Raw genomic sequence first — 12,072 nt, forward strand, 5'->3', positions numbered from 1 at the left:
GGAAACATATCCGCACAAATTATCTGCAAATTCTCTGTAACTTCTCTATGAATTCTCTATAATAGCACTCAGAGCCTTTCTGAGAAACTAACTGCGTCATTACACGGTACTCTACCAAACGCAGAGGGTCCTAAACTGGGATTACTTGCACACTAATGTTCTCCCTGGCACAGTGATTGAACATCAGCCATAGCTTAAACAAAGAGACAGCCTTTGACTACCGCATCCGCGATAACATTAAAGGTGCATTGGCACTAACATTTCACTTTCTGCCTCTGAAAGCGGGCAAAAATTGCTCCACTAAGTGTCGAATCGGGTTATCGGTGGTACGGTGAAACTTGCACTGCTCTGGCGTTTCGTACTCGTGCGCCAGGATCAGTCCGTCTAAAGTCGTACACCGTGACAGCGCAACATGCAGAAGGAATGGCAACCGAGCCGGTTCCTTACTCTGGGCACATCGGCTTGGACGGTGACACGCTGTGTGCGTGCACTTCGTGTACGGATTAGGTCCGTGGCGCGAGCGTGCAGCTATCGAACGCAACTATCGACGAGCTTTTACAGCGATGCTGTTAAGGGCTACTTTCTCTACTATCGTGTCCGCGTATCCCGAAGGTATGACGGAGATATCGTATCCCGAAGACAGGATACGGGCCGACCCGCGGCGAAAGTGACGCAGGAGTTAAGCACTGCCCATACGTGGGCCGATCCCGAAGATAGTGCAGTGTCGGACTGACCTGCAGTGGAGGCGAAGCGGGCGTCAAGCACTCCCCATACGTGGGCTGTTCCCAAGAATAGTGCGATGCCGGGCCGAACCACGGCGAAGGTGCAGTTCGCCATTAAGGGGCCCACATACACAGCTTCCCTAGTCATCCTTCTTCACAGAGCGGAAGGGCACTGGGTATTCTTTAAGGCGAAAGCATTAGATATCTCCTGGGTCGAAAAAATTCGATGTCCGGCGTTATGGCACCAACATTCATAGGGAGTCGAAATCTCGACTTTTGGTCTTTCTCGAGCCCACGCCCTGTGGTGCTAAGGCAAATTTATTAAAGACCCTCGACCTTCGTTGGGAGTCACACCCACGACCTTTGGTGTTAACCAGAGCAAATGAGGCCATAAATTTATTTATGAGAAAGCATGAACCCGAGGCGAAGAAGCGTCAGTACGACCTGAGGTGTTAAGGCAAAGTTTATTAAGCCACAGCGAATTAAAATATAGGGAATTAAAGCCCTCGAACCCAGGACCTTTAGTGGGAGTTGAACCCACTTGGAGATATGGGCGAACCGGCCATATCTCCAAGTGAACCCCCAGTTGCCATCGTGAAGGTCGGGAGTCGAACCCACTACCTCTGGTGGTAATTAAGGCGAAGTAAATTAAGGCACACTGAATTAAGATGCAATTCATTAAGGCACTCGATCCCACCAGACTTGGTGAGAGTCGAACCCTCGATCTTAGGTGCGAGGCGAACCCGCTTGGAGATACGGGCGGATGGTTCATATCTCCAAGTTGGATTCCAATTGACCTCTTGAAGGTCGAAAGTCGAACACACGACCTTTAGTGTTAATTAAGGCCAAGTTAAGGCACTCGAAACCAGGACCCAGCATGGAGATATGGGCGAACCGGCCTCTCCAAGTTGGATTCCAATTGACATTGTGATGGTCGAGAGCCGAAGATACTACCTTTGGTGTTAAGGCGAAGTGAATTAAGGTATAGTTAATTAGGATAAAGTTAATTAGGGCACTCGAGCCCGCGACCTATGGTGGGAGTCGCACCCTCAACCTATGGTGTTAATTAGGGTGAAGATAATTAACAGTTTATAGAGTTAGACTTAAAAAAGTCACTCGAACCCATGACCTTCGATGGGAGAAAAACAATAAGAAGTATGAACGCATTCGAATGAAAATTTCAAGTAATGAAATGAATGTCTTGCAATCCCGCAGGCTTTCCCCTTCATCCTATTCAGCGTATGCTGAAATGCCTGTCGACTCTTAATTTTACGTTACCTAGGTGCTTAAGGCTGATAACATGGTAAAAGCCCCGCCACAAAGACACTACACCCACAAGCTGCGATGAGCACATCTTTTCATAGATGGTCAAAAGCCTTGTGCAAACACGAACGCGCAAAGGCATCGCATCTTCAATGGACACTCACGAGAAAAGTGAGGTAAGCTGTAACAGTAAATTACTTACGTAATTTACTAATAAGCTAGTAAACTCCCCGGAATTTCACTCAGTGCGCGTGGACATAAATATCCATTCAGATTTTCGCATGCTCCGTTTTTCTTTTTTTCATCATCTTTCTTATTTTTCTGCGCCTGATTAAGCACGAACCATTATATTTTTTTGGTCTATCATATCCATGCTTCAAAAAAATTCTATAATCTACTAGCCCTCACTCATTTATCCCAACTATGGATTTCTAAATTCTTGCCTGATGCATTGTTTTAAATCCGCCCCTTTATTGGCCAATCCTCCTGAGTGGGTAGGTGCTACTGTCCTTAACATCATTACCGTCATCATCATCATCATTCATCAACCCTGGGGGAGATGGCCTACATTTTTCGCCGCCCTACATGCTAATAAATCTGCTATGTATTTCGCACTACAAACATTAACTAGGGACACTTGTGGCACGCGTAAGTAAACCGCCACCACCTCGCACAAGTAATTCTGCACCGTTAGTGGCTATTGTCCTGCAAATTATGGAATCCTGCATCGCACGTATACGTGTAGTAAAAACCTGGGCTATCAAATTCGGAAGCCAAAAGCAAGAAAACTGGCTGCTCCGGTTAGAAACATGATGAACACATAATCTGCCTACACAATGCGCCGCGTTGAAGTATTAGCAGTCGTCCCATTAATATCATTCTAACTGCGCGGAAGCAATTAGAGCCACGATAAAGTTTAACCTCGAGGGAAGCCATCTATACTCAATCGCAGTTTATTAGCAAGGAACTCGCGCAAATCATAGCAAGCGATAGCTCGGATTAACTAACTGGTGTCGAAATTCCTACTAAATCTTACGAGAAAGCCATTTTCATTATCAACCTAATCATCACATGTTTTGCGCCTCGAACGGGTATCGTCTCTTGGGCGCCCTAACGGCGGGCTCCAGCACTACAGGCGCCGCAGCGAGTGGCACGGCATGCTGCGGCCACGCCAGGAGATACTGTCCCACGCCTTCGGAGCCCACCGCCGGAGGGCGTCCCAGTTTCCTTCCCGGTCCCAAGTGTCTCCACACGAGCACGGGCAAGGCTCCGACGGCGATGAAGGCGACCGCTCCGCCGCAGAGGAGCAGCACAGTCTCGTACGCGGGAGGTTCATCTTCGGAAAAGGACAACATGGCTGAACCGCCCTCCCTGAGCGAAAGGACAGCCAGTACAGTTTTGCCAGTGGGACGAGATTACGCCACCACGGCCTTATGTGTTCGGGGCTCAGGTCCTTTAAATCTTTTAACTGCCGAAAGTTTATATCGGGGTAAATTAAGCTATGGATGAGTGTATAAGATTATTTAAAACTGATGGTAGCGCTAAAAGGGACGAACACACGGTGAAAAGACGACACGACGACGAGGGAATGCTACTGACAACTTGTCCGACGACGCGAAGACGAGAAAACGCTACTGACAGCTAGTGAAAACCAGTTGTCAGTAGCGTTCCCTCGTCGTAGTGTGGTCTTTTCACCGTGTGTTCGTCCCTTTTAGCGCTACCACCAGTTTTCAAGAATTCAGCACCAACTAGCCCAGCACCAAGTTTTATTAAGTGTATAAGAGTTCGGCAATCTTGGCAGGCCTGCATGACTGATAATTTCCTTCTACTCTCTCTCTCTCTCTCTCTCTCTCTCTCTCTCTCTCTCTCTGTTTCTCTTAGCAACGTTTGAATAACACTAATCAGACAGCATCCGAGCCTCGTGCAACTCAACTGGTCAGCGGTGGCGAGGCAGGTGCCAGACCATGGACTCCGTAATTTTCGACGCTACTCGTATTTCAAACGAAAAATGCTTCACAGTGGCTGCTTCATGTCTATACAATGATGAATTTCAATTTTTAACCGCACATTGCTTTATGATCGACTTTTCTTATTATCATCGATGACAAAAACAACCCATGAAATTCATCTTTTTTTGCCACAAGATTGCGCTGTTGTACAGAAAGAAACATCAACATCAACGAGCTATGACGCTGTAGCTTTTATCTGCGTGTTTAGCTAAGCAAGTGTTCTTTACCCGAATCGGTCTTAGAGATGGTCAGTTCGTCCACATACATTGTGATGCCGATGTGCGGCCGGATTCGCGGCATCTGAAGAAACGGTTGTTTTGCGGGTTCATAAAAGACCCCTTGCTAGTCAGAGCTCCGATAAAAAGGTATAATACCACAAGGCATTTCCTCGCTTTAAGGGGGTCATAGGAAGTATTGGCGGTGGCGATGACGGTTGCTTAGCGCCAACGGCATTGGGAACACCCACCTGCACGAGACAGATTGGTTGCCATCGGCGCAAGCACACGCGTAGTCCACGCAGCTTGCGTACAGCCCCGGACACGTAAGGCCGTGGTGGCACTCGATGGGCGAGCACGTCTCGTATCCGCCAACAGCGCGGTACACATATCCGGGACTACAGACGCACCTGCGTTATGGATATCAGCGTTAGACTTGGTTGACTGAAGGATGGCAGCTAAGGCGACCGCGGTCATACTTCTCTCGCGTTTTCTTCAGACAAATGTGGCTACGGCCATGTCGACTCTTCAGTGTTTTCGCACGAGCAAACTTGCCGATTGTTGGCAGACTAAATGTTTTCTTAGTCCGGGATGCGAAGGATGCAATGCTTTCTTTTATTTTTTTTACTAATTCGGATTCAGCCCACGTCATCAAAATCCTTGTCTTATCAAAGGGATGCTGTGGAAATTTCAACGTAGCGATTGTGCCAACGTAGCGCGTTCTCGCTTCACACCCAGGTTATCCAGTGTGCGCTTACTTAAGACTTGTATTTTCGTTACTGCATAGATTAACTCTCCTAATAAAGCCTAATATACACATTCGGTCTGCCTTTCAAAGATGCTTTTGCACTGACAATTTAAGCACGATGTTCAGTGATATGTTTTGGGCATGAAAGCCACGCGCCGTCGGCCTACGAGAAGCGAGGTCTGGGGGTACGCCTCAGAGGGGGAATAAAGGTTGACTCATTGATCCCCTTCTTTTTTATATCCACTGCAGTACATTAACAAGCATTATCTTTTTGAGTCACTAATCCTTACGCGATGATCACGCTACACCGAACGCGCCCACGTACGTAATGATCGGCGGCCGACAGTGGATTATCACTCCTTCCGGCCCGCTATCATGAGTGGCTGATATGACGGCGACAACCACAAGCTACCACCGCATTGCATGTGGTTGGTCAATAGGAGTACGGCTATATTCGCTGACAGGTCAGGAATGCAGCGGCGATTGCCCCGCAATAGGGACACTATGCACACACTGGCATTCGCCTTTTCCTGGTTTCCCTTTCCTTCCTTATATATTGTATCCCTGCTCGCACCTGCGACTTGCCCGCGTTCTTCCTAGGAGTAAAACTTCAGGGTCTGCAGTGGGAGCTTTGTGTTCGAGTCATACCAATGTGAATTGATCAAACGGGCCATTCAGCCTTTCGTAAGGAGTCTTCTCGGCGGTGGCCCTCAACGATACACTGGAGGAAGGGGTTGCTACCAAAGACGGGCTTCGTACAGAAGTTATCAACAGCTGCTAAAACAGGAAAGGTTATGCCTAGAGCCAACGTTTCTACGAGGGGACTTGTCCTCTTCTGGGCCCTTCACGCCAAGTTCCTCAATCAAAAACTGGCCACCACCTAACGTTTTACGTGTTCGGCAAGTGTTTGCGACTTCACTTCAATCTCTCTGTGAACCTCCATAATATTTGTATTTGTGCAGAAAGTTAGGCCATGCCTCTCCCAATTCATTCTGAGATGACTTGCATGTGATACGAACTACTGGCTTCATCACACACTATTCGCTATTTCAGCTAATTGTACTTGTGGTAAGCAACCGCGTCTACTTCACTGTTGCTCAACTACAAGGACTGCGCTTCTCCGTGTCATTCGTGTCTTTAAGGAAGGGGTGCCCGAAATCACAAAAAAAAAAAAACATTTCTTTCGCTGGAATTATTCGTAAGAGAAAATTGCAGCCAATCCCGATGCTGGACATATCAATATCGAAGGCGGCGGGCCAGTGGTAAAGAGCCCGTACGAACGAAAGGCTTTTTGAATGCGACCTAAATGTTTTCTTTTTTTTTTTTTAAGCGCGGAGTGATACCACAGTAAGGGAATTACGTTCTGAAGGTCGAAGTGGGACGAACCTAAGGGAACTAGTTCTATAAGTTGGGATAGATGAAAAACAGGTACATCTTGCTTTTTTTTGTCTTGCGCGAGGGGGGGGGGGGGGGAGAGTGAGTCCTGCATGCTTAACTTGCCACTGTCTATACGGATGTACCGTAAAACAGAGCACCTACATGGCCCCGCTTCCACACTGGCTGTTGAGCACCGACGTGCAGCCCAAGCTGCAGCTGCCGAAGTACTCTCGATCGCAGTCTCCCTCGATGATTCGGTATCCCGGGAGACACACGCATCGACCTTGGACAGAAACATATGGAAATAACGGCATCTCAAAGCACTAGTCACAATATTCACAAAGGCATGGCCATTCTGAGGAAAGCTAGAATGACCGGTCATTTTACGGCAGCCTTAATGGCATGGCATTATGTTCACCAATACCTTCTTCTATTATATTTCTCTATTATCGTACGACCTATTTGCCTGTGACGTCCACTTTATAGGTTGTGTCCAAGCCATGCCTCACTGACTGCTGCCTCCGAGTGACAAGAAACAGATCGCGAAAGCTATGCTTTCCTGGACTGCATGCACCGGAAAAGATAGCGGAACCGAAAGCACGCCATAGCCTGCAAGTTTTAGACATCACCAGTTTTCTAGCTGAAACACTGATACGACTTCGAGAATAAAAGCTACTCAAGACGTGACAAGGATACTGGCAAAGATGCAAAGTCGAAAGCAATCTCAAAGATCTTGTTTGTCTTGTATTGTTGGTGCTGGAAAGAATCACTGACATGGTCACCATTTTTGTGGACATAATTAACAGCTCTATCGAGCACAATAAAATGCCCTATAAAATAAAAAGAAAGAAAAATCATTATGGAAGTTACAAAAATTAAATAGACACTATTACTATAAGTCACCGGCACGAAACTAGTACCACCACAGGCGCCAGAACCAGCTATCAAGGTCTAGTTATTGAGGGTGGTCACAACATTATCACACAGCAATAAAGTCCTGCACCCCACTGTTGAAATATACGCGACATGCAAACTAGCCCGTAAACACAGTAGCGGAAAGCACAACAAGCAAGTGACACGCAGTCTATTAAATCGTTGTCCACTAACAAATTGTGCGAGAAGCACTGATGGCACAATGACGCATATCGGGCTGGACAATGTTCCAAGTACTTTGCTCATTGACAAAACGCGTCTAAAAAAATTAATTTCAGGGCCTTTGCGGGCTTAAACGACGATCTGATTAGAGGCACGGCGTAGGCATGTGACTTCGGAATAATTTTGAAAACTTGTGCTTTCTTTAACGTGCACCCAGTGCAAGGTGCAAGAGCGTTTTTGGATTCCGACCTCCTGCTCAGCAGCGTGACACCGCAGCCACTGAGCTACCGTGGCTGGTCTGAACTACTGCTGGGCCATTAGAAACATTATGCCATTGGTGGGACATTTGGTAGCCAGCGGCTGAATTTACAAAATTTCTCGCTCATCAGTGTTCCTTACCATCGGCTGGCCACCTTCGCAATCAGGATTAGCAAGAATTCACTCTTCCAAACAATTCCAGCAGAGATGATTGTGCATATGCATGGGTCTTAATCTTTTTTCTGCCGGTCTTATCAGTTTAGCTTCATTGGCTGCCCTGAAGCATGAGAGGCATACTCAAAACCTTCCGTTGAGGCCCGCGAGAAACGACGGTGTAATGTATGTCGGCCTACCTGAAAAACACTCAGTGTTCTTCCAGATGCAGTCGGCGTCCGTGGAGCACTCGGCCTGGACGCACCGTCCGTTCTGCACCATGTAACCCGGTCGGCAGAAGCAGCGCCCGGAGACGCACGTCTCGTTCACCGAGCAGTAGACGTGCTGGCCGCATCTGTTCGGCACGCAGCTCCTGGACGATAGCACGTTAATCGAGAAGGCATTGATCAAATCAGCGCAAATTGGTTCTCGTGGCTGCTGTACCTGCAGCGTCTTTGTTGTAAGTTGTTGAACTGATAGCCTATGGTTTGCCAGGTGACTTGAAAGCGGCTCAAAAAGATTATTCAGCCACTGGCATATACAGTTGCTTCACTATTGCGATAACTATACCGTTATTGGTAATGAGTGAAACAATTGTCAAATGTTTGGTAAACGACTTGCAGACAATGGAAAAAGATTACAAGTAAACAACCTTCTCCCAATGGATTTTCACACAAATGCTAAAACTATTCTATTGCTGCCAATGAATACCAATGCGTTCCGTAATTCTAAATGAGAAAATGCAATTAGATCTTGCTGGAGCTTGGCCAGTCACAGAGGCATGGGGAATACAGTAGGCTCTCAAACCCTTAGGTGACACGCCACCGCTGCATTGTACTATACCTCAGCAACGTCTATGAAGTGTATGTGGATCTAGCCAGGACAGATAGCCTTTCGTGCTATTCGACCGTTGCGGGTTGTTAGCAATTCTTTAATTGTTTTTTTTTTTTTCAGAATGCACTGGAATCTTTCTCCACGGATAAAAGCGGTGATCTGCAGCTCGCCTGGTCCCACAAGGTGTCGTACTTGACAGCAGGTTGCAAAAGGTAATAAACAAAATAGGTAGTATCGATTACAAAGAAAATCGTGAGAAAGAAATCAGACTCTCACACTACCAAACAAAACTATGCTACATACTATATCTCTCCACTCTAAACCATATGTGAACCTGATTTTGAAATGCAACATACAATACAATGAAAAATTTGAGGGAGAAATAAACATGTCTTGATACAAATAACCTTATAAGAAGCATCAGCAAAACAATATACAATGATTTCATAAAAAGGGGAAAACGAAGTTATCAGCATCAATAATCAGCATGTTTCAAGTTTGTCGCCAGTGCTTTTAAAGGGCTAACCTTTCACCAGACGACGTATGAAAGCAAGCTATGTATACAGCAAGGGTTTATGTGTCCAGCGCTTTTCTTTATCTGTTTGTTTTCTCCTTGCATTATACACGGCAAATATGAAAATGTTTGCGGTGCTAAATATTACCTGAGAATATTTCGGGAACTAGCTAAAGCAATGTACATTTGAGGTGCAGCATGGCCGTGCAAAAAGCAAAACGCCTCGATGGTTTCCCTTACACAAGCACCGATTACATTTTGGTAATAAACATCTTAAAAATTCCCAGACAAATAAACATCTTAAAAATTCCCAGACCTGCGTCAACGTTTAGCAAGCAACAATAGACAGAGAGTGCATTCCCCGAGTCCCGAAGATACGCATCCTAGGCATGCATATAACAGCCAACGGGTCAAACATAGAAGCTATCCGCAAAATCGAAGGCAAGGTTACAGCGGCTACCCGCCTGATCAAACGCATTACAAACAAGCACACGGGCATGAAGGAGGACAGTGTCATGCGCCTCATACACTCTTTCGCAATCAGTCACATCACTTATGTGGCTGCCTTCCACAACTGGAATGTCACTGATAGGGAGAAAATCAACACCCTTATACGCAAGACTTACAAGATCGCCCTTGGCCTACCGGAGTCCACAAGCACTGCTCGTCTGCTACAGCTGGGGGTATACAACACGCTTGAGGAAATCGTGGATGCGCAAAGAACCTCTCAACTCGAACGCATGTCTCTGACAGCCACGGGCCGGTACATCCTGCAGAAACTCGGCTTCAACTACCATGTCCAACACGGTCAGAAACAGGTCATTCCACCTGACCTCAGCGACACGCTGATTGTCGCCCCTATACCTCGAAACATGCACCCCGAATATAATCGGGGCCGACGCCAGGCCCGTGCCAAGGCACTGCTGCGCTCCTTGGGTGGAAAGAGGACTACGCGCTTTGTAGACGCCGCAGAATACACACGAGAACACCGATTCACGGCGGTAGTCGTAGACGTTAGCTCCCGGCTTACGCACGCGTGTAGTCTCGCAACGGAATACCCCGAAACAGCAGAAGAGGTAGCGATTGCGCTTGCGCTTACCGACCCCCTCTGCGAGGTAGTTTTTAGCGACTCACAATCCGCAGTTCGCAACTACGCGCGGGGGCGCATTTCCTCAGAAGCTCTCCAGATTCTAAGGAAAGCTGGTCGACAGCACTTCGATAACACCGCCATCATATGGTTTCCAGCGCACGTCGCCACCCCCACCGATGAGGGCCTCATTAACTTGAACGAGGTAGCACACCGCTCTGCGCGAGAACTGACCCGCCGCGCAGAATCGGAGACCGCCTCTTCGAGTTCGGAACTGCTGGCTCAAAACACGCGAGAACGCCTGGTCAGGTACAGTGACATCACCAAGCACTACCAGCTAGGCAGGCGGTTGCTGCCCCCACCTCACCCCATGCTGAAACGTCGCCAGGCAGTCATCTGGCGACAATTGCAAACACAAACATTCCCCAGTCCGGTGCGATTGCAGCACATTTTCCCCGCGCTATACCCGACTGCTCTTTGCAAACTATGTCAGGATACTAGAGCGACGCTGTCACACATGTTGTGGGAGTGTCGGGTTGCATCAGCTACAATGGCAGTAGCTCCGGAGGCTCTTGCGTCGAAGTGGGCCGCCGCTCTGCGCAGCTCCAACCTCAAGACACAAGAGTGGGCTGTCCAGCAAGCCCGAGAGGCGGCGACGAGGCAAGGCCTCGAAGTCCCCTCATGGGAGACCTGAGCCCTGGTCGTCAAATTTGCCGGATTCAGAATAAAGTTGTTTCCATCCATAGACAGAGAATAGTCCCCTCCTTTTGTCATTCTTATACAATGCGTTGGTTTCTTGTAGATTTCTGAAGTCCCTCAAAATGTGGCGGTGGCAACGACCGGAGGCTTCCCTTTATGCGCAGCCGTCCGCTTGATCAGATTGATTGATTGATTGATTGATTGATCGATTGATTGATTGATCGATCGATTGATTGATTGATTGATTGATTGATCGATCGATTGATTGATTGATTGATTGATTGATTGATTGATTGATTGATTGATCGATCGATCGATCGATCGATTGATTGATTGATTGATTGATTGATTGATTGATTGATTGATTGATTGATTGATTGATTGATTGATTGATTGATTGACGTAACGTGCGTCGGGGCTTTGAGAGCTGCGTTTCCAAAGGTTCCGGAATAATTTCCACTATAGGTGCGCGTATTTCCTCACATTTTTTTTTTTTTCACAGAAATGTGGATGCTGCGTTACATGAGTTGAAATCGCGATCTCGTGTCCTTCATCAGAATGTCATGTAGACGCATGGCCACAGCGCGGGTATGAGCGAAGTCTCTGAATAGCTACGCGTAAACCATGGTCCAAATGTCCGGGCAGACCTGTTGTACAGGTGCAGTCCCTCAAAGCACTGGCAGACGCCGCCGAAGCAGTGGCTGTGCTGCACGGAGTCACAGTCCTTGGGCTGAGTGCACGATGCCACGCACTGGCCGTCGACGGGGCGTCCGTGGTCTTTTCCCGTGCTGTCGGTGCATGAACAACGGCCCTGCAGCATATCGCAGTCGTAAAGATGCAAGAAAGACGTTTCGGTCATCATGAAGAAAGACTGGGTGTTTAGCCACCAAAAAACGCTGTTTCAGGCGCCTATAATTAACAGTAAAGCTGTCACTTAAGGTACATATAGGTTATGCATCTGAGGACAAATTAACAGTTCTCCAAGGTAATAGCCCCATAAATTCCTTGTTTTATTTAGTTAGCTTTATTTTTGGAAGTATACAGAACGATGCATATTGCATAGTTTACAAAATATGTATCAAGTCTAGTGCTAGTGGA

The 12,072-nt window shown here is 47.3% G+C and overlaps 1 protein-coding gene across 4 annotated transcripts in view; it reads right to left on the minus strand.

Annotated features, from left to right (window-relative positions):
- The window catches only part of LOC126544386 (uncharacterized), a 206,226-nt gene that overhangs the window by 42,151 nt on the left and 152,003 nt on the right, over positions 1 to 12,072 (minus strand). For 2 of the 4 annotated variants that reach the window (XM_050191697.2, XM_055062541.1), the window contains 5 exons: positions 11,622 to 11,785; positions 8,041 to 8,213; positions 6,497 to 6,617; positions 4,461 to 4,619; positions 2,929 to 3,356 (listed from right to left, as the gene is read on the minus strand). In XM_050191697.2, the coding sequence (XP_050047654.1) occupies positions 3,053 to 3,356; positions 4,461 to 4,619; positions 6,497 to 6,617; positions 8,041 to 8,213; positions 11,622 to 11,785 (921 nt within the window). In that variant the 3' untranslated portion in view covers positions 2,929 to 3,052. Of the gene's footprint in view, positions 1 to 2,928; positions 3,357 to 4,460; positions 4,620 to 6,496; positions 6,618 to 8,040; positions 8,214 to 11,621; positions 11,786 to 12,072 lie in introns of those variants that run through there. The other 2 variants (XM_072284956.1, XM_055062542.1) reach the window with 2 other exon arrangements.

This window comes from Dermacentor andersoni, chromosome 10 (assembly GCF_023375885.2).
Source record: "Dermacentor andersoni chromosome 10, qqDerAnde1_hic_scaffold, whole genome shotgun sequence".
Taxonomy (NCBI): domain Eukaryota; kingdom Metazoa; phylum Arthropoda; class Arachnida; order Ixodida; family Ixodidae; genus Dermacentor; species Dermacentor andersoni.